Raw genomic sequence first — 21221 nt, 5'->3', positions numbered from 1 at the left:
TGTGTGTGTGTGTGTGTGTGTGTGTGTGTGTGTGTGTGTGTGTGTGTGTGTGTGTGTGTGTGTTTAGAGGCACCTTTGTTGTGTATAAAGATGGAGATGTGACTCATCCAATGGTGCGAGAGAGGATCTGGCAGAACAGCGACTTTAACTTTGATAATGTGCTGATGGGGATGATGGCGCTCTTCACTGTCTCTACTTTTGAGGGTTGGCCAGCGTGAGTATCCATCTCCCTACTAGAGCTGCACACTCTTCTCCTTCACTGACCCACTCCTCTCCCTCGCAGGCTGCTGTACAAAGCCATCGATGCCAACGGAGAAAACTCCGGTCCCATCTACAACTACCAGGTGGAAATTTCCATCTTCTTCATCGTGTACATAATCATCATTGCCTTCTTTATGATGAACATCTTCGTGGGTTTTGTCATCATCACCTTCAGAGAGCAGGGAGAGCAGGAGTACAAGAACTGTGAGCTGGACAAGAACCAGGTACAGAGTTTAGCACAGTGTGTTCAGACCAACGCTGGTGTCTAATAAAATCTGCATCTCCCTGTTTCAGCGCCAGTGTGTTGAGTACGCTCTAAAGGCCCAGCCGCTGAAGCTTTACATTCCAAAAAATCCGATCCAGTATAAGTTCTGGTCCATCATCAACTCCACAGGGTTTGAATATGTCATGTTCGTCCTGATTCTACTGAACACTGTTACTCTGGCCATCCAGGTGAATTACTATAGAAGAAGTGTGCTCTGGCTCCCACTGTGTTGACATACACAAGAAGGTGACATGTTTGTGTCTTTCAGCACTACGAACAGTCCAAAAGCTTTAGCTCCATCATGGACATCCTCAACATGGTGTTTACTGGACTCTTCACTGTGGAGATGCTGCTGAAACTGCTGGCTCTTAGACTCCGGGTGGGAAAACAGCTTTAGAACAAGTAGACACTATAAAGTTGTTTGTCCTTAGACCCTAACTGATTGTTGTTTGATGAATCCAGTGCAATTCCACAGAGAAAAGCAAGTTTTACAGCTTTCTTTAAGGGAATACATAAGTTTTCATTTGTTGTAATATCACTCATGAACGTTACTGTACAGTGGAAAGGTTCCGTTTTATTAAGAGATATGTATTAAATCCTTTATTTTTGGACTGGATGAAGTCTATATAAAATCACAATGGCCTGGTCCTTTATGGAACTGGATCCTGTTGCTGTGACGTTCGTTCATGTCTCAACTCTGTTTGAATCAGAATTTTTCTTTTCCTTCAGCATTACTTTGTTGATGCCTGGAACTCATTTGATGCTTTGATCGTGGTCGGCAGTGTGGTCGATATCGTTGTCACAGAGTTCAGCGTAAGTGCTTTTTACTTCTGGACAGGTGTCTGGAGCTATTATTATTATTATTATTATTATTATTATTATTATTATTATTATTATTATTATTATTATTATTATTAATAATAATAATAATAATAATAATAATAATAATAATAATGATAATAATGATAATAAATATTATTATTATTATTATTATTATTATTATTATTATTATTATTATTATTATTATTATTATTATTACAGGATAATAATAATAATAATAATAATAATAATAATAATAATAATAATAATAATAATAATAATAATAATAATAATAAAGGATAATAGGTTTTTCATTTGAAAATACCAGTGCTGATGGCTACAGGCCATAATCAGCTGACCGTAATCAACCGTAATCAGCTGATCAGAACATTGTGTCATCTTGATTCTCAGAGTGGAGAGGACAGCTCTCGTGTGTCCATCACCTTCTTCCGTCTCTTTAGAGTCATGCGATTGGTCAAGCTGTTGAGTAAAGGGGAGGGGATTCGTACGCTGCTGTGGACCTTCATCAAATCACTGCAGGTCAGGGGCGGGGTTAATGGGGGTGGGGGTGGGGGGGGGGGCGACGCTGCCTTACTCCAAGGGTTGGGGGAGGGAAGTCTAACCCCCTCCTTATCTGTGTTTAGGCTCTGCCGTACGTTGCTTTGCTCATTGCCATGATCTTCTTCATCTACGCCGTCATCGGCATGCAGGTGATCTGCTACTGTGTCATTCACATAATTCGAAATACACATTTCAATCTTTCTATTTACTTCAGTTTTACAGTGCTGAGCATTTTGAAATACAGAACAATACATCGGTAGAGTTCTGGAAAAACACAGCATCTAATTGAGTAGCACCAGGATAAAACCTCCAGCAGAGTCCTGGCATTAGCATCACCTACAATTCACCTGGACTGAGTCTCTTCGACCAGCTGTATTTTAAAATGAATGTTCTATGTCTGTCAGACGTTTGGGAAGATAGCAATGCAGGATCACACTCAGATCAACAGAAACAACAACTTCCAAACATTTCCTCAGGCGGTTCTCCTCCTCTTCAGGTCAGAGCCTGTTGTCACTTTGCAGGTCCTGATCCATTCTGTCTTAGTGTTACAAGCTGTGTGTCATTGCTGGTTGTGCACGTGCAGGTGTGCTACAGGTGAGGCGTGGCAGGAGATCATGTTGGCCAGTCTTCCAGGCAAACGTTGTGACCCAGAGTCAGACTACGAACCAGGAGAAGAGTTTAGCTGTGGCAGCAACTTTGCCATAGTTTACTTCATCAGTTTCTTCATGCTCTGTGCTTTCCTGGTCCGAACACGCAAACATGTACACGGAATTGACTGTTTATGGGTATTTCCTGTTTATTTAAACACAGATGTTTTTACTCCATCAGATTATCAATCTGTTTGTTGCTGTTATCATGGACAATTTTGACTATCTGACACGTGATTGGTCGATTCTGGGGCCACATCATCTGGATGAGTTTAAGAGGATCTGGTCTGAATATGACCCGGAGGCCAAGTATGACTCACATCTGTTGTACCTTGTGTTTGTGGAAGGTTTATTGACATGTGACTGCGACTGATGGTTCTCTCTTCTCCTAGGGGTCGTATTAAACATCTGGATGTCGTAGCTCTGCTCAGAAGGATTCAGCCTCCTCTTGGATTTGGGAAGCTCTGTCCTCACCGAGTGGCCTGTAAGGTGAGATTTGCTGCATTGTCACACTTGTGACTGGATGTTGTTGTTTAACAAAGCTGTGGTCTGATTATGCTGTTGCTCTGTCAGACAAGAAATTGTTCTGTCGCTTTATGTCTCAGCGTCTGGTAGCGATGAACATGCCTCTAAACTCTGATGGGATGGTGACCTTTAATGCCACACTCTTTGCTCTGGTTCGCACTGCTCTCAAGATCAAGACTGAAGGTACAAGACTCCAGCTTACAAACAATGCAGTAATACATAACAGTACTTCTCTCTAGGTTTGTATTTTGCAGGTGCCGGCAAAGTTGCAGGATCTAAGAACTGGAAATTTGAGAGTGGTGTGATGTTGTTGGTGCTACTCATCACATCTTCTCCTTTATACCAAACTCAGGAAACCCTGAGCAGGAGAATGAGGAGCTGAGGGTGATCATCAAGAAGATCTGGAAAAGAATGAAACCAAAACTCCTGGATGAGGTTATACCGCCACACGAAGGTACTGATACTACAATACATTGCCCTCATGCTGAAAGAATCACTGAGGTGAACAATACAATTTTCCTGTTTGTTCCTGCAGAGGAGAAGGTGACAGTTGGGAAATTTTATGCGACCTTCCTGATCCAAGATTACTTCAGGAAATTCAGGAAGAGGAAAGAGAGAGGAGGTCTGAAAGGAGAGCCCGACTCCACCAACCCCTCTGCCGTCCAGGTTCGTGCGTCACTCTCTCTATGTCTGTACATATAGCTGTGTGTGGTTCCCAAACTGAGCTTGCATTTCTATGGTAGCTCTGTAAAGCTGGCCTGAAGACTTTGCAGGACCTGGGTCCAGAGATGCGACTTGCTCTGAATGAGGACCTGGAAGAAGAGGAGGAGGCAATGGTGGAGGATGAAGAGCTGCTGGAGGTTCTACATTTTATCCTCCTTCACGTACCTGTGATTCAAATGACTAAAGCATTGTAATTGTCCTTTGAAATGAAAGTTAGATGTAAAAATGCTAAAGTTTGAAACTTCCTGCCTGTCCTGTTCTTAACTCTGCAGGATGAAAACGGGTTTGGACCTGACACAGAGCAACGAGGATCGTTACTGACACCTACTGGTAAACACAAACGTCACATGATGTTGTTCCCCTCACCGCAATTCTTCTTACTACGCTTAAACAAAGTCTGACATCATGTTTCTAGCTTAGCCATCCCTGCTTGATTCATGGCTTCATGTGAGATGACAGTCCCCAACTGTCCGCAGGTCCTGGTGGTGGTGACAGTGTGTCTAATGGAGGTCTGGTTCACCGGATCGGTTCTTTCACCAAGATGCAGAATGGCAGCCAACATGAGGAGCATCTTTGTCGTGGAGACAGCATGAGGTCATCTATCAACTACCATCAGCGCCACCCATCAGTGAAGAATGGTGCTCTGGACCACGGCCAGAAGAGGCCGTCATACCACCGTCGTGGAAGGTGGGTCCTTTCCTGACTGCTCCCTTACCTCAACCCAAGCCTGGTTCTGCTGGAGGTGGAGTTGCCTTCTTCACACTTTTCCTCCCTTGTGCAGGAGGGACTCAAGGGACAGATACTGGGGGAATGAGGACATGGAGGTTTCTGGGGAGCAGGGTTACTACAGCAGAGAGGAGGATGATGACAGCATCACCTCCAGAAACAGGCCAGTCTATCCATTCACAAATAACAAACCTTCACTTCACTACATGTATTTTTTGTGTATATGAAGTACTTTACTTCACTAGATTGTCTTATTGATTATTTAAACCATACTTGTGATTGCAGACATTACCCTGATGAAGCTCCTCTGTACAGAGATTACTATGATGGTCATGGGGGCTACGCTGAGGGCAGGAGGACCACACGGAGGCGTCTGCTTCCTGCCACCCCCACAGGTGAGAGGAGGCTGGAAGAGGCTATAGTTTCTATGGGGCATGATAGGTGTGTGGATAGGATTCCTGCTTGCTTCAGTGTGTGAGTGACAGTGTCACAGTGTCAAAGCACTTTGAGCGCTCGGTTTGACTGTGGTCTAACAGGTAGGAAGCCGTCCTTTAACATCCAGTGCCTGAGGAGACAGGGCAGCAGCGACGACCTGCCGATCCCAGGCACGTATCACCCGACGCTGCCGCTGCGCCGTGGACATGCACAGGTACAGCACACATATGTGGTGCATGTATTGGCTCTGAAGACACCTGCAGCAGTAGAGCGGGACGAGGCTCCTCCCTTTAATACGTCCCCTCCACAGGCGTTCAGCAGTTACGAGTCTCATCGTTCCTCCAGTCGTTCCTCCACGGCTTCCTCAGCTTCCTGGGCCAACCCTTGTCCCCGCCGTGGACGGCTCCTCTATGCCCCTCTCATTCTGGTGGAGGAGGAAGGCAGCCCCCCCTGGGGGAGAGGTCCTGAGGGGGAAGGCAAAAAGGGAGGAGCCGGAAGAGGTAAGAAGCCAGGTATTAACTCTGAGTCTTTGAAAGTCTTTGGTGGGTAATAGGGAGGCAGGACACTGGTCCAGTGTAGTGTGAACAACGTGTCATCCACCAGGTGTCACTGTGACTGCCGCCGCCCCTCGACCAGCCTGGTACGGAAGCCCAGCAGGGACGCCGGGTAGGAACCCTGACACACTGTGATGATTAGAGCACGCTCAGCACATTGGTCACACGTGTTGGTTGTGTGTGTTGTGCAGGGGCGCCTCCTCCGTACAGGGCCTACACCACCCTCAGGGTTCCGTCCCAGCTGGGAGCCCAGCTCAGCGAGAAGCGGGGATCGGCCGATAGTCTAGTGGAGGCGGTGAGGAAACACCAATGCTGGTGGATCAGCGGCTGGATCACAAACCCGCCACTGATCCTTCTTCTCTTTGCAGGTTCTAATCTCTGAGGGTCTGGGTCTATATGCCCGGGATCCGAAGTTTGTAGCGTTTGCCAAGAGGGAGATCGCTGATGCTTGTCACATGACGGTGGATGAGATGGAGTCAGCCGCCAGCGACCTGCTGGGCTCAGGAAGCCATGCTTTTCTGGGCACCATCGCCGCCGACCCGTCTGCACTCTACAGCGACGAGGAGCCAATGAAGACGGGCCGCGACGAGGAGGAGCTGGCGGACGAGATGACCTGTGTGACGTCATTCTGACACAAACAACGGGACCAGGACAAAGCCAGGACAACGTAGACCTGCTGTGGGCCACGTGACGTGTTCCCACTATGCATCACACTGTGTCTAAGTTTACAGTAGCTTTTAAGTGTAAGCTAAAGCATCTCTGCTGGGGTCGGACTCTCCAGTGTCTGTCCTTCACTTTGATTTTCATTTCATTTCAAAGGCGTATCTTTGTTGTTTTGGTTACAGTTTTGTTTCCAATTCCAACAGTTTGTAATTACAGTGTAATTTAAACAAGATGATATCCATCCATCCATCCATCCATCCATCCATCCATCCATCCATCCATCCATCCATCCATCCATCCATCCATCCATCCATCCATCCATGCTCTATCCATCCATGAGCCTATCCCAGCTATCAATGGGCGAGAGGCAGGGTACACCCTGGACAGATCGCCAGTCCATCACAGGGCCCAAGATGATAGTTTAAAGTACATTATCTGTTTCTAATCGCTTTAGAGTTTTTATACCACACCTTCTTGTGTCTTTTATTGTTGGGTTTGTTCTTCTGTCACATTGTATGTTCTTTGATTGTCGTACATTGAGCTGTTGTCTGCGATCAGACGACAAACTGTGAAACGGTTGAGTTTCATTTTTTAATGATGTTTTTATTAATTCACAGTTAAATTGCTAATGTTACTTTTTGTTTTTTTATTGTCTTTGATTTTAGTTTAGTTCTTTCATTTTATATTTCTCTACAGTTAAGGGCTTTTTACTGCAACCAGGATTTCACCCAAAGGTTCTCAAACCTCAAATAAACTAAAGCAAGATGGTGTTTGACTCCTTCACAGACTTTATACACTATTACACATTATACTAAGGTACATGAGAGTCAAAGTTAATTATCGCTGTAGACATGACGGTGGAGGAAGGTGACTAAACAGAGCAGCTCAGTGTGTAAAGGAGGTTCAGCTCTTACCATCGGCTCCATCACAGCAAGCTATAATCTGCTCCCAGTACCAGAACCTGAACTGCAAGTTGGTTACAGACTAGCTTGGTAGATAAAAGGCTTTGCCTCCCATTCTACATGTAGAACCTTTAGGAGCTGTAAGGTCTAGAAGACAAGATGGAGCTTTTATATCAAACTGGAGGCTTTTTAAAGGCTTATTAGAAGTCTCAGCAAGGATTAGAACCTGCCAGCATTCAGCTTATGGTCATAAGAGTCAATTTATTATTTACAATCTCATGATTTCTGTTAATATACATATGGACAATATTAGACTTGTACACTTAAATGTACAAAATAGAACCCAAACACAAAACAAACCAAAGTCCTTCTTACAGCATGTCACGACTCACATGTTCCTCATCCTCATCCCCTGCTGACAGGTCCCTTCCTCTTTGATTAACAGTGTCCAGGTGACATTAACACTATGGCCTTCTCCATGCAAGCACTGAACAAATGTACAATAAATAAACCACAGAAGCAGACCACCCCCCCATCCTCCTCCACCTCCTAGCACCCCCCCTGCTCCCAGCCCTCCTCCCCCCATCGTCTCCGCTCTTTCCTCTCGACAGGCGGCAGGATGGACGTCGTAAATCAGGTACAAGCGAAAAAACGCGTAATTTCATCTATTCTGTCCATATTCTCGGTTGATCTGCGTGACTAGACCGGACGGACCGTGTTCCATTATAGTCTTAGGGTTTCGTGCCTGTATTTGTCCCCCGTGACGCGGCCCGACGCGAAGACTGATCGCAACCGCCTAAAACTGCATAGGAATCAGTGTGAGGATGTGGATGTGATCGGGATCCTGCATTTGTGTAGGATTACGATCAGACGCTGCGGGTGTTCAAGTATTTTTTTTATATGTCTGTGTGATTATTTTCCCGTATCTTTGCCGTGGCTTTATGGACGACCGGTTCTGGGGCGTGACAGGACCGGGTCGTGGGGGGTTCTGAGGAACAGATCGTGTAGAACTCTGCGCTGCGGCTACAGGAGATCTTAAAGCAAACCGTGATGTTGGTGCGTGATGACATGACGGTCGTGTGTAGTCCTGTGTGCGTGTAAGCGCGTGCATGTGATTGTAAAATGGCAGCCAGAGGAAGAGGATTTTTTCTTTCTGCTCGGGGTGCTGATGCTGCTGCAGCTGAGTAGGTGGAGGGTGTTGGTTGCGGGTCCGGTTCTACGTCTTTTAATCGTTTCCTGGCCGAACCCTTGCCGCGGATACAACCAGATTCCGCCCTCTGCGCCTGCTCCTCAGCCGGCGTAAGATGGAGACCAACAGAAAATAGTGTCTCCACAGCATCACTGAGCTGCCGTCACCTGCTCTTTAATTCCTACAGCTGTGACGTCATGACATCATCTGCGAACCTGCCGACAGGTTCTGCTCTGAGTGTAAACAATGAGACGAAACGTGAACGCAGAGAAACTAATGTGATTACTGATAATTGATGTTCCAGTCAGTCGTATTTGGACACTGACCACATTGATTTTCATTTGTACTGATGCTACTGATGGTACATACAGTAGACATACTCTTGATGGTACACACAGTATAGTGGTCTGGTAGCTCAGAAGGTAGAGCATCGGCCTGGGAAGCAGAAGGAAGGAAGAAGAAACAGGGAACAGTTCATGACGGAATTACTACTACTACTAGTACATAGTGCATATAGTAGTACACGTTTCATTTGATGACCAACACATTTCCGGCTTTCAGAAATTTTATGAAGAAGCGAACCAAATTAATCTATATTGTCGAACCCTTAACACGATTTGTTTTGAAGTTGCCTTTCCAGCAGCTTCCATCTGCTGATTCCATGTAACATCTGTGTCTATGTCTACAGTTGGTGGCGCAGGGTCAGTTCAGGGTCTTGAAGGTTCCACTGGGCTTCATTAAGATCTTAGAATGGGTGAGTCTGAACGCACTTCATCAACATAAACCCTCCAATGTCCTTATCACACATTTATTGTAATATGACAATCCCTGAGCCATGAACCAAGCCACAGAGCAGGTCAGATGGTGGATGTAATGCTACTGACCCAGGCCTGATTATATAACCTCCACACAGATGCAGATGCATTTATTTAGTTATTTATTTATTTTTTCAAACATGTAAAAGGAGTTAATATATCAACACACATAATTTCACACATACACATTGGTAATCATTGGTTTGTAATCAATATCTATACATACAGTATTATTTACATGTACACATAGCGCATAAAGTATTATAATAAGGAATTGTTACCGAAATAAATAATAAATAATTAATCATGAACCTGTTCTTGCCTGATTGTCTTGACTGACACATGCCTTTATATTTATTTTTAAACACATCAATTCTATTACTTTTTTTATGTCCTCGCTTAATTTTTTCCATAGTTTTACACCACTTAGAAATACAAAATCTTTTGGATCTTTTGGTTGTGCGTATAGCATGAATTTTTAAATTTACTGACCCCTTAAATTATAGCCCCATCTCTTTCTTTAAATAGTTTTTGAATTCCACCAGGTAATAATTTGTTGGTCAGGGTCAAAGAATTTTAACAATATAGACTGTATGAAAGCTACATTGGTATGATCCGTATATCCCATCTTATGCACAGTTCTTATCACTCTTTTTTGTAATATATACAATGGTAGCAACCCTTGCTAATATAGATATCGTTTTGGTCATTTAGTTTTGTAAATATCTGATATGAGATTTCCGTTTCCGCATAGATTTATCATCAACTACTGTATGACACATAGAAATTTCATTTCATACCATATACTCATTCTATATTAGCTCCTCCAATTTTCAATTGAAGTTCGTTACCTAGTCTACTGTACCTGGTTTGGTAACACACACAACAGTGTTTCCTATTTAGTCTAATCTCCACATCACTGCTCACAGTTTTTCCTCTCTTACAGTTTTTCGCCATCTTTGCCTTCTCCACCTGTGGCAGTTACTCTGGAATGTTCCGGATGTCAGTGGAGTGTAAGAACCGAACAGACAGTGACCTGAGTATAGAAGTGGAGTTTGAGTATCCGTTCAGGTCAGCACATCATAAGACTCAGATAGGATAAGATTCAGATCTTTGGATGCTCACAATTAAACATACAGTCAAACCCTTGTTATTATTACATCATGAGAGAACGTTTTCAATTCTAAGCTCTGCTTCTGTCAGACTCCATCAGGTGTACTTCGACGCCCCCACCTGTAAGGGCGGGAGCACGGATCGCGTCTTCTTGATCGGTAACTACTCTTCTTCCGCCGAGTTCTTCGTCACCATCGGTGTCTTTGGCTTCCTCTACTCAACAGTGGCTCTCGGCATCTACGTTTTCTTCTTTGAGAAGTACAAGGAGAACAACAAAGGCCCCCTAATTGTATGCCACATGTCCAGCATGTGATAAGATTGTGTGTGTCTTTGCACTGAGGGTTTCAGGTGGAAACTGCCCTGTTAACAGGTCATATGTGTGTGTTTCAGGACCTGGGTGTGACAGCAGTGTTTGCCTTCATGTGGCTGGTAAGCTCGGCGGCCTGGGCCAAAGGTTTGTCTGACGTGAAGACAGCAACCGATCCGGACGAGGTGAAGACCACGATCCCTGCCTGCAACGTGGAGGGGAACCGCTGCCGCGAAGTTCACGACCCAGTCATGTCTGGTCTGAACACTTCTGTGGTAGGACATCCACAAGTCAGAACAGTGGCTGGTGCCTGATATGGGCTGTACTAGTGAAAACAAAGTTTGAGTGTCCATATGTGGGAAACTTATTAATATATGTGTTTTTCTAACAAGATAAGCCAAAGCTCTGAGATGGATTGTGACACAGTAACGTTCAGCACACTGACAACCACAAGCTATAAAAACACTATTTTGTTCTGGTGTGACGACAAGCCACAAGACTCTGTTGACTTCTTCTGTTGCAGGCGTTTGGTTTCATAAACCTGGTCCTGTGGGTTGGAAACCTCTGGTTTGTCTTCAAAGAGACAGGCATCATCGCGCCGTTCATGCGGGCTCCTCCTCCTCAGGCAAAGCCTGCTCCAGATGCATACGGCCAGCAGGGCGAGTACGAACCAGACCCATATGCCAGCAACCAAGGAGGTTACCAACCCAACTACAGCCAGCAAGGCTACAACCAGGTGATAACAGTGGTCTAAATGTGCTCTAGCTGCACTGGGACAGAATCTGTGCCTGCCTCTGTAGCCCAGCGACTGGCCCTGCATTGGTCAGCAGTTACTGGTTGAACTCGGTCTGTCATGGTGTTGTAAACCGGTGAGGCGAGGACAGATAATACACAAGCAAACAGATAATTGTTTTGTGTGCAAACCCTGGGTTTAAGTCTCATCTTAGTTTAAGGCAGCAACATATTTTCTTGTGATGGACGGTGTAGAAACATGGTTCAGGCATGTAAAGCGTTCAGGAATATGGTACAGTAGATGTGACAGTAGTAACCATGTGCACAAAAACGACACACTTTCTGTGCATCACATGATCTCCTGACGTCTCCCCTAGGATGCAGAGTACGGTCAGGGCTACGCCCAGCAGGGGGCACCCACTTCTTTCTCCAATCAGATGTAAAAGGACAGGAAGCAGGTGAGGCACATACTTTCACTCATTTACTGTAGGTCTGTTGTTACAGATGAATTTATAGGGTCCTCCCCCTTGTGTTTTTTCACAGAAAGTATTGGAGTGAACCAACAGTGGGTCGCCTGCAACCTACCCACAATGCAACACTCCTGTTTGGCTGCAAAGTTAATGGGTGGGATGGAACAAAGGGTGGGAGGGGGATTAGGTGTTTACTATAACAAATTAATATGTAAATGATTGACGAAAGAGAGTTATAAATGCAACAACAGCAACAGCAACAATAGCAACGCTGATGAGCAGAAACCATGTGAATAGAAGTTTAATATTAAAGTTAATAGTGGAGAGAATGTATGTTTGTGTTGTATAGATCACTTTGACCAGATATTATATAGACTCAACTATTGAACCAGATTCTCCTCAGTCATCCAGGTGAGGCTGTCTGGAAGCTGAGTCATAGCACATGGACTTAACTTCCAGACCACTGAGCCATGAATCTCTGCCACGCCTTCATGGGATGCCCCACCTCCCCCATGAAACCAGACTGAAGCTGCTCAGACTGTGTTTACACTGAGTCAGAAAATAACAAAGCCTGCGTCCTTTAGCATCACCTCCCAGTTGTTTGCTGGTTGTCTTGCTGCATGTAAATATCAACACAGGAAGTGATGTCATTCTGCAGACATAGTAAACGCAGCCTGGACTCCAGCTTCATGGAGGTAACTGGCGCTAAATGGCTCCTCGTTAGCTGGAGCTTTGTTTTGTCACAGTCCTACAGGTGAACTGTGGAGACAATGCGGCTCTGCAGAAACATCCGTCCATAGAGGTCACTATAGCTATTGCTCAAAGAAGCTTAGACATTTCGATGAAAGTCGAACCTCTAAAAGGACCACAATAAAATAGAGTGACGAACGTTTCTGTAGGGACACCTACACGCCAATTTCTATCGGCCAATCACAAGCAGTTGCAAGCTGCCTTTGTAAAAGTTTAATATTGATGCTTTTTTCTTGTTTTGGATCATTTTTGTCCTTCGGAAGGTGAAGCTGTTTTTTGTGTCTGTATCTTTCTCCGCATGGTGATGTGTTTCTGCTCGTGTTGTACAGTAACCAGTCTGACTCTACTTCCTGTTCACCTGTACAGGTTTGTGTGTTCTACCTGTTCATGCTCTGAAACTATTTTCCCTTTTGATTTCTCTCACCACCCACTAGCTTTAACTCGGTTCTCTTACCTCCATCACGTCCTTTCTCTTTCTTTCTGGCTCTTTTCTCTTCTTAATAATCATCCTTCCTGCTTCTCCTCTGTTTCTTTTCTTCTTTATCTGTTTATTTTTTCATCTCCTTCATTTTTAAATTGTGACTTCCATTGCAGCCTGTGGTGTAACTTCCTGTGAGGTAATATCCTATTCAGCATTGGTAACCATGGAGATGGTGTTGACAGTGATAATGATGATGATGGTGTGTGTGACTTGTTACTATAGAAACATCCCTTTCCTCGATGTGTACTCAGTGGAAGATTTCAATAAACAAAAATATAATCTCTGTGACTGTGTTTATGAATTGTTCTGATTCAGACCTGATGCTGCTTCAAACTATAGACTCAAATATAAAGTTGTTGTGAGAAAATACATTTTATGACATAACATACATAACATAATAATAATGTGATGTTCACATTTGAAAGCACAAATGGCAGTGTGTACACCTGCCAGGGTACCTGGATCACATCTCAATCTTCTCAGCCTGTCACATGCTGTTTAATGGTGGTTTTATGACACATGTCCAAGTACTGCACTGATCCATGCGGACCACTGCCCTCTTCTGAATGTTCCCATTCAACCAGAACATTGAACGGTTCATCCTGACGAATCCTCACATCAATCCTTTTAGGTTTTAATAATATTCTGTTTGATTCTCCCATGTTATTTTCTGAATGTTATGGTAACAGTTTGCTAATGAAGCCGGGCTTTTCCAGTTCGTTAATGTCCTACCGCTCCTCCTCTTGGCTCCTCCGTCACGACCCCTCCCCCTTCTCTTCTCTCTCCCTGTATCTAGATGAGCGGCTGCAGGCTGACTCAGTGTGTGTTCAGTCAGTAGCATGGCGTTTCTCAGCCTCCTGCTGCTCAGCACCGCTCTGATCCACACAGCCCAGGTAAGGCCGAGGAGAGTTTCTATGTGCTCCTCCACCATCATGCTAACACGACGCAGTAGAATGCTGCTGCTGTTTTTTTGTGTGATCTAAGTTGGATTCAATCTATTAGTTGTGAATTCACTGCTCTGTTTATTCCGTGACTCTGCCTCTTTTGAGGACAAAGCATGAGTTACATGAAAAGAAATGGAATTCAATAGAACGTCCGTGTGTGTGTGTGTGTGTGTGTGTGTGTGTGTGTGTGTGTGTGTGTGTGTGTGTGTGTGTGTGTGTGTGTGTGTGTGTGTGTGTGTGTTGGGGGGGTCACCATAGCGACAGGAGACAGTAACCCACAGCAACGGAGCCATTGGTTACTCAACATAAAGGAGTACTCCTGACAACGGTGTGTTTATGTTTTTCTATATTTGTGGGGTATTTGTAGGTTGTCATGGCTCCAGCTGACCATGGTCACTTTTTTTGATCAAACCACATGATTTCTACAGTTGATGTGGTCCAAACAGGCCATGCCAACCTTTGCCTGTTTATTGATAACAGGCCAGATTCAATGACAAGGCTCTGAAAGCTTCAGACTGTCTGTGTGTGCAGGCAGCTGCTGAGTGTCCATTTCCTGTGGTTTTATCCTCTCATCTACCTCAAGCTCATGCCTGATGTTTTGTTCTGCAACACTCTTTAACTGCTCAGATCCAAATATTCCTCAGGGTTAATTACCAGCTAGCATATCCTCTGTACAAACATCATGAGCAGGAAGCAGTTGATAAAGGTGGATCTAATAGCGCACAGCTTTAGTTTCTGTGAAGGCAGCTGAACCCTGCAGCATCTCTGACTCATTGCTATGCCTCCTGTAGCGCTGCTGAAGCCTCATCACACAGATATCCATCTGTATCGATTCATCTTGAAACTGTTTTGTTAAACAGAGGAGCAGCTGCAGTGCTCATGATCTTAATCACAAATTTATGGATGGATAGATTGATGGTCTGACAAGTGGACATAAACAGCTAGAGCTCAACATAACCTTACCAGACAGAAGACGAGTGGCCTGTCAGCCCTGATGGCATGAAACCATCCATGTACTGATGTACCATGGAAAAAGGAGAAGGACGGCTCTGAAGACCTGTGGCTTCCCCAGATTCCCCAGGTTCCGACTTGTTTGAGTCCAAAGTCTGCCCAGGTTCTACTCTGCATTAAGCACTCATTTAAGTTCCTTATCTCTGACTTTTGCCCCTCCTTTTAGTCCTTGCCTGCAGGTCGTGGCGGGGGGCGTGGCCTGAATGTGGACGGGGTCAGACGCCAGCGCAGAGACGTCCATAACGTGATACCTTATGAGGATCAGATGATGTCATATCCTGCCTCTCAAGGAGGGGGAGGAACTAATAGCCCATACTATCAATCAGATGGCGAGAGGGGGCGTGGCCTAGATCAAGCACTGCAACTGCTGGTGGAGAGAGACCAAAGGCGAGAGCTTAAAGAAGAGCAGCGATCAGGTTAAAAGTTAAATAATCTTCCACATATCACATCTTCAAAAAACAATTTATTTTAAATACTGCATATATGCATTTAGAAATATTTCCAATTTTATAGACTGACCATTCAGCTCTCTGATGCCACTTTGATTTTGAAATCTGTGAACACCATCGTGTGACTAATGAACCAATTAAATGTCTCCGTAGCCTACCTGTCTGCTCTGCTCCGCCTACTAAGTGAGGCAGAGAGAACGGACTTGGTTGGTCCGGATGATGTGCAGGTTATTGAGGAGGAGCAGGATGAAGAAGAGGATCAGGGCCCAGCGCAGGTCTTCCAGGGCCATGCTCTCCCAGACTATGAGGAAACACCCGAAGCCATGATCATGGGGAGGCCCCCAGGGGCCTGGTGGGGTCTTTTGGACCCCCAGGTGGTTCAGAGCCTGCTGGACAGGTTAATGTCACTATTTAACAGATGTATAAAAAGGAAGAGAAGGAGGACGAGACATGAAGGTCTGACCTCCTAAACCTCTATGTATGTTATGACTAAACTGAAACATGATCCACTCGTGAACAGTAACAGTCAATAACTGAAATTTCATTGATCATTATTTGTTTCCTGTGTCAGGATGGAGCCTCAGCTGGCTCACTCTCTGCTGGAGAGAGCAAGACTGGGGCGACTTCAGCAGATGGGGCGGGTTTCATCAGGACTAAATCAAGAGGCTCTGAGGTGTTAAAACATTTTGACATAGATCACGATTAATTTAACAATTTAATTTCACCTGCGCTCTAATAACATCTGTTCATCTCCACTCAGACGTCTGGTTGTTCAGATACTGTCCAACATTGGCCCTAACAACACCCCAGTGATGTCACCCGGTCGCAGAATGAGAAGGGATCTTTCAGTCACTGCAGCTCAGCCTGATAGATCCATCCACAGGAGAGTCCGACGTTCCCTTGACGACATTGCTCGACCATTACCTAGCAACAACCCCCCCCTCCTCAGGGTGAAAAGGCTGGAGGATGAGGAAGATGAGGAGAAGCTTCCCCACTCTGTCACTGGTCTGCAGAGGATGAAGCGTATTGATACCATGGCAACAACCAGCATGGAAAAACTGAATATTGGGAATCATTGGCGCAAGAGGAGAGCCCTGAATTACGACCACCATATCTTGATTGATCAGATTCTAGATTATATGAGGGAGTGATTGGGCCAGCAGGTGAGGAGGAGATGAGGTAGGGCAGAAAGAAGATGACAAGGAGAGGAGGAGAATTTAAGTAGGAAGAGTACAATGAGGAGGAGGAAAGTGGAATGTGGAGAAGGATGAATAGGTTGAGTAGGAAAAAGGGAATTGGTAGGAGGAAGAGGAGCATGAGACAGAGGAGAAGAATGAGTAGCATTAAAAGAAGGATGAGTAGCATGAGGAGGAAGGGGATGAGTAGCATGAGAACGAATAGCATGAGGAGGAGGAGGAGGACGTGCATTCTGTCATCATCTTTGAATATTATGTTCTTGTGAATTTTTTGATGCTTCTGGTGAAATGTGATTTGTGGTTTGTTGTTAAAATGATGATGCCATGAAAAGTGAAAATACCTATTCCCAAACAGATCCTGAAATACTCCAGGATCAATTATAGTGTGTTACTAAAAACGTTTTATAAAGCTGAGTTAAATTCCGATCGTTTCCGCTTTCCCTATACGCTGCTCCCTTTATGCTGTCTAAATTAATCCAAGGCTGGATTTCCCTGATTAAAGCAAGTAAAACTTAGACGTCCTATCAGATCAGGTCTTTGACACCAGGCCTAGTTTACCACATCAGAGTGAAACTGCTGAATGGGGACACAAACCATGGCAATGGCTCATTAACTCTGCAACGCTCTGTTTTTTGTTTCATTCGTGTACTTCAGCTTTGTCAGTGTGTTCACTCATCTGTTTGTGGTGAAATAAAAGCGTCATTTCTGTCACTGATAAGGACGGTGTCCACCTGGAGTCTCCTATTCTACGTGACTCATATATTATCTCACCTCCACACGAAACTAATTAATGATGAAGACATGATATGGGTGGACCTGTTAGAAGGATGGTAGCAACAGCTGTTAGTGTAGTTAAGTAACAGAACAGCAATTGTATGTAGAAAAATTGAGTCCAGTAAGTAGTGATGAGTATTGCCTTTAATTAAAAAAAAATTGTGTGTCCTAATTGAATAGAAAATAATAATGATAATGCCAAAATAAAACAACTTTTCAGAATATCACAGTCATCAACAACAGTTCCTTCTTGCCATCTACCAATGAATGGACTCAGGGAGGTTCAACAATGGACCAACTGCTGTGTTGTCCAATGTAGGAGTTTAACAGGAACCTGAAGAAACGTTATTAACCACAGTTACAATACAACAATAACAACAACCTAATCAACTTAATTTTTTTGTTATCACAATGTTAAAACTACAAAGAAAATGAAGTATAGGTCTGAGGGACACATCATTAGAAAGAAGACAAGTATGACAACGATTTAGTGAAGTAATTACGTTGATAGAGTAAAAATTGTGGCTGTAGTGACGAGTTAGAGACAGAAGTTCTGTCTTAAAAAAGCACACCTTCTCACTGTAGCTGTGACATCACGCACTCTAGCAGACGCAATACACACTAATGGAAAAGCTGAAAATTTAACAAAAACCACACCATATTTAAATGCTCACAAGTCGAAAACTATAAAAGATACGAGGACGCTGATTTACACGGAGAACGCTGAAAGATGATAGACGCTTTTGACGTTGAAATGACGTTTCTACGCCAAAGTATGACGATGACAGAAGCTGACGAAAAGAGGCAAGTTGACAAAAAGTTGAACGATGATTCCCATAGACGACCATAATAAAAAAACGACGAAAAACGTTGAATAACGTTAAAAGTTGAAAAGCTGAAAACGTGAAAAGTAATAGCCCCCATCTCCTAAAGACGACACACGTTTAGAAAGTTGAACGGCGATTCTACGACGAAGCGTTGAGACGATGAAAGCGACCGAAAAACGGGGCGAAATAATAATAAGAAAAACTAGAAAAAGTAATTTCTCGAGAAATTACGTGGGAGAGCTGATCTGCTGCCGCAACGATGACAAACGCTGATTAAGCTGCTGACGTCAAAAAGTTGACTGCGTCCAAAAGTTGACTACGGCAAAAAGATGAAAACGATGAAAACGAGAAAACGTTGACAAAGAATAAAACGATGACAAAAGATGGCGAATAAAAAGATGATGATTAAAAAGATGACCAAGGTCATACTATGACAATATTAAAGAGATGACAATGATTCAAAAGTTGACCACGGTTAAAAGATGTCAAAGATTAAAAAGTTGACCAAGGTGCATTGTTGACAATCATAAATAAGCTGACTATCTTTTTGATTTGAAGAAAGTATTTGTAAATAATTACCTAACTGTGTAATATTTTAATAACTAGTAGAAATTTACCAGTCAGAAACAAAAATCTTGCCATTTAAGGTAATAAATTACATTGGTGCTTTTATTTTGAAAGGATTTAGAGGTTGTGTGTGGGCGATTACTAAACTATAAAATAGTCATTAGATAGTCATAATTTATCATTCAATAGCAAGAATAGCCCTATTAAAGCAAAAGATTTAGATTTAGCCCTTTCAGAATAAAAGCACCCTAATAAGTTTGAGTGGCTATTTACTGAACTCTAAAGTAGTCCCATTAACGATTGGTAAGTATTCAGAACCACAAATGTTTTTTAATCAATCTTGCCATTAAAGGTAATAAATTGTAATTGGTGCTTTATTTGAAAGGATTTAGAGGAAATGTGTGGGGGTAATAGCGTAACTGTCAATTAGTCTTTAATTACCCATTCAAAGGCAAAAACAGTGCAGTTAAAGCTAATAATTGGCATTGGTGCTTTTATTTTGAAAGGATGTAGAGGAAGCACGTGTGGGTAATTACTAAACTGTTAATCTATCTTTAAATAGTCATAATTACCCATCTAAAAGTTGAAATATTGCTATTAAAGCTAATTATTTGGCTTGGTGCTTTTTTTTTGAAAGGATTTAGAGGAAGTGTGTGCTTAATTACTACACAATCCAATAGTGTAGTTGAGTAATCAGTAATAAGCATGGAACTGCTGTCTACACTGAGCATCAGGAGTTTGACCTGTCAGTCAAGTCTGCAGCTGCGCCGTCGCCATGGAGACGAAAGGCGGGAAAATCAGGCTCACTCTGCTCTGTAAAAGCAGAGTTTCACCCTGTATAAACAGGCTTGTTCCAGCTAAACCATGATAGTTATCACAAAAATTATTTCATTTTACGAGTCCCAAGGCTTCAATGAGCAAATGGTGTGATTTTTATGTTTGTGGACAAACGTTTGTAGCCACAGTCGCAATTTCAAAATATGTCTCCTCCTTTTTTTTCTCCAGACGTCTGCAAAAAATTATCATTAGAGTCTATGGGAGAATTTCAGGATCTCTCTGTGCTTTGAGGTCGATAGCGACTAAAGTATAAGTCTGAGGGTAAAGCCAGACACATCATTAGAAAGAAGACAAGTATGACTACGATTTAGTGAAATAAATACGTTGATAGAGTAGAAATTGTGGCTGTAGTGACGAGTTAGAGACAGAAGTTCTGTCTTAAAAAAGCGCACATTCTCACTGTAGCTGTGACATCACACACTCTAACTGACCCAATACACACTAATGGAAAAGCTGAAAATTTAACAAAAACCACACCATATTTAAACGCTCACGAGTCAAAAAGTATAGAAGATACGACAACGCTGATTTACGAGGAGAAAGTTGAGCGATGATGGACGCTTTTGAAGTTGAAATGACGTTTCTACGCCAAAGTATGACGATGATAGACGCTGATGAAAAGAGGGAAGTTGACAAAAAGTTTAACGATGATTCCCATAGACGACCATTATAAAAAAACGATGAAAAAAGTTGAATAACATTAAAAGTTGAAAAGCTGAAAACATAAAAAGTAATAGCCCACATCTCCTAAAGATGACACACGTTTAGAAAGTTGAACGACTATTCTACGATGAAGCGTTAAAAAGTAGATAGCAATCAAAAAAAGGGCGGAATAAGTAGAAAAATAACTAGAAAAAGTAATTTCTCGAGAAATTACGTGGGAGAGCTGATCTGCTGCCGCAACGATGACAAACGCTGATTAAGCTGCTGACGTCAAAAAGTTGACTACGTCCAAAAGTTGACTACGGCAAAGCGATGAAAACGAGAAAACGTTGACAAAGAATAAAACGATGACAAAAGATGGCGATTAAAAAGATGACCAATGTCATACTAGGACAAGATTAAAATATGACAATGATTCAAAAGTTGACCAAGGTAAAAAATATATCACAGATTAAAAAGTTGACCAGAGTGCATTGTTGACAATCATAAATAAGCTGACTAGCTTTTTAATTTGAAGAAAGTATTTGTAAATAATTACCTGTGTAATAGTTTAATAACTAGTAAAAATTTACCAGTCAGAAACAAAAATCTTGCCATTTAAGGTAATAAATTACATTGGTGCTTTTATTTTGAAAGGATTTAGAGGTTGTGTGTGGGCGATTACTAAACTATAAAATAGTCATTAGATAATCATAATTTATCATTCAATAGCAAGAATAGCCCTATTAAAGCAAAAGATTTAGATTTAGCCCTTTCAGAATAAAAGCACCCTAATAAGTTTGAGTGGCTATTTACTGAACTCTAAAGTAGTCCCATTAACGATTGGTAAGTATTCAGAACCACAAATGTTTTTAATCAATCTTGCCATTAAAGGTAATAAATTGTAATTGGTGCTTTTATTTTGAAAGGATTTAGAGGAAATGTGTGGGGGTAATAGCGTAACTGTCAATTAGTCTTTAATTACCCATTCAAAGGCAAAAACAGTGCAGTTAAAGCTAATAATTGGCATTGGTGC

General features: G+C 42.9%; 3 protein-coding genes across 6 annotated transcripts in view; all 3 read left to right on the top strand.

Moving 5' to 3' along the window:
- Positions 1-6947, top strand: part of cacna1fb (calcium channel, voltage-dependent, L type, alpha 1F subunit) — a 65013-nt gene extending 58066 nt beyond the window's left edge. Inside the window, exons 28-51 of one of the 2 annotated variants that reach the window (XM_029155071.3) lie at positions 68-214; positions 284-485; positions 556-714; positions 795-905; positions 1256-1339; positions 1757-1885; positions 1990-2055; positions 2311-2402; positions 2490-2649; positions 2735-2862; positions 2946-3042; positions 3159-3261; positions 3431-3532; positions 3614-3744; positions 3822-3938; positions 4074-4131; positions 4278-4488; positions 4583-4690; positions 4813-4922; positions 5064-5176; positions 5273-5462; positions 5566-5628; positions 5708-5811; positions 5885-6947. In XM_029155071.3, the coding sequence (XP_029010904.1) occupies positions 68-214; positions 284-485; positions 556-714; positions 795-905; positions 1256-1339; positions 1757-1885; positions 1990-2055; positions 2311-2402; positions 2490-2649; positions 2735-2862; positions 2946-3042; positions 3159-3261; positions 3431-3532; positions 3614-3744; positions 3822-3938; positions 4074-4131; positions 4278-4488; positions 4583-4690; positions 4813-4922; positions 5064-5176; positions 5273-5462; positions 5566-5628; positions 5708-5811; positions 5885-6148 (3049 nt within the window). In that variant the 3' untranslated portion in view covers positions 6149-6947. Of the gene's footprint in view, positions 1-67; positions 215-283; positions 486-555; positions 715-794; positions 906-1255; positions 1340-1756; positions 1886-1989; positions 2056-2310; positions 2403-2489; positions 2650-2734; positions 2863-2945; positions 3043-3158; positions 3262-3430; positions 3533-3613; positions 3745-3821; positions 3939-4073; positions 4132-4277; positions 4489-4582; positions 4691-4812; positions 4923-5063; positions 5177-5272; positions 5475-5565; positions 5629-5707; positions 5812-5884 lie in introns of both variants that reach the window. The other variant, XM_029155070.3, reaches the window with a different exon arrangement.
- A 657-nt stretch (positions 6948-7604) lies between these two features.
- sypa (synaptophysin a) lies at positions 7605-13223 on the top strand. 2 transcript variants are annotated; one of them, XM_029155075.3, is made up of 8 exons: positions 7605-7718; positions 8959-9024; positions 10032-10156; positions 10289-10487; positions 10589-10780; positions 11029-11241; positions 11615-11695; positions 11781-13223. In XM_029155075.3, exons 1-7 carry the CDS (start codon positions 7701-7703, stop codon positions 11678-11680), a joined length of 879 nt encoding a protein of 292 aa, XP_029010908.1. In that variant the 5' UTR covers positions 7605-7700; the 3' UTR covers positions 11681-11695; positions 11781-13223. The 2 variants fall into 2 exon arrangements, with proteins under 2 accessions (XP_029010908.1, XP_055366101.1); XM_055510126.1 differs by lacking the exon at positions 7605-7718 and adding an exon at positions 8117-8137.
- Positions 13224-13690: 467 nt separating this feature from the next.
- On the top strand, positions 13691-17536 carry pcsk1nl (proprotein convertase subtilisin/kexin type 1 inhibitor, like). 2 transcript variants are annotated; one of them, XM_029155074.3, is made up of 6 exons: positions 13731-13831; positions 14141-14210; positions 15060-15309; positions 15496-15739; positions 15914-16015; positions 16103-17536. In XM_029155074.3, exons 3-6 carry the CDS (start codon positions 15159-15161, stop codon positions 16491-16493), a joined length of 888 nt encoding a protein of 295 aa, XP_029010907.1. In that variant the 5' UTR covers positions 13731-13831; positions 14141-14210; positions 15060-15158; the 3' UTR covers positions 16494-17536. The 2 variants fall into 2 exon arrangements, with proteins under 2 accessions (XP_029010906.1, XP_029010907.1); XM_029155073.3 differs by lacking the exon at positions 14141-14210 and having other exon boundaries at positions 13691-13831.
- The last annotated feature ends 3685 nt before the right edge of the window (positions 17537-21221 follow it).

This window comes from Betta splendens, chromosome 7, assembly GCF_900634795.4.
Source record: "Betta splendens chromosome 7, fBetSpl5.4, whole genome shotgun sequence".
Classification (NCBI taxonomy): domain Eukaryota; kingdom Metazoa; phylum Chordata; class Actinopteri; order Anabantiformes; family Osphronemidae; genus Betta; species Betta splendens.
This window is presented reverse-complemented; position numbering and strand designations above follow the sequence as displayed.

Coding starts and splice junctions, on each gene's coding strand:
- sypa (XM_029155075.3), top strand. Junction 10,157..10,288: donor GAGTTTGAGTATCCGTTCAG/GTCAGCACATCA, acceptor TGCTTCTGTCAG/ACTCCATCAGGTGTACTTCG. Junction 11,242..11,614: donor GCCAGCAAGGCTACAACCAG/GTGATAACAGTG, acceptor CGTCTCCCCTAG/GATGCAGAGTACGGTCAGGG.
- pcsk1nl (XM_029155073.3), top strand. CDS start 13,778: ATGGCGTTTCTCAGCCTCCTGCTGCTCAGCACCGCTCTGATCCACACA. Junction 13,832..15,059: donor CTCTGATCCACACAGCCCAG/GTAAGGCCGAGG, acceptor CCCTCCTTTTAG/TCCTTGCCTGCAGGTCGTGG. Junction 15,310..15,495: donor TAAAGAAGAGCAGCGATCAG/GTTAAAAGTTAA, acceptor ATGTCTCCGTAG/CCTACCTGTCTGCTCTGCTC.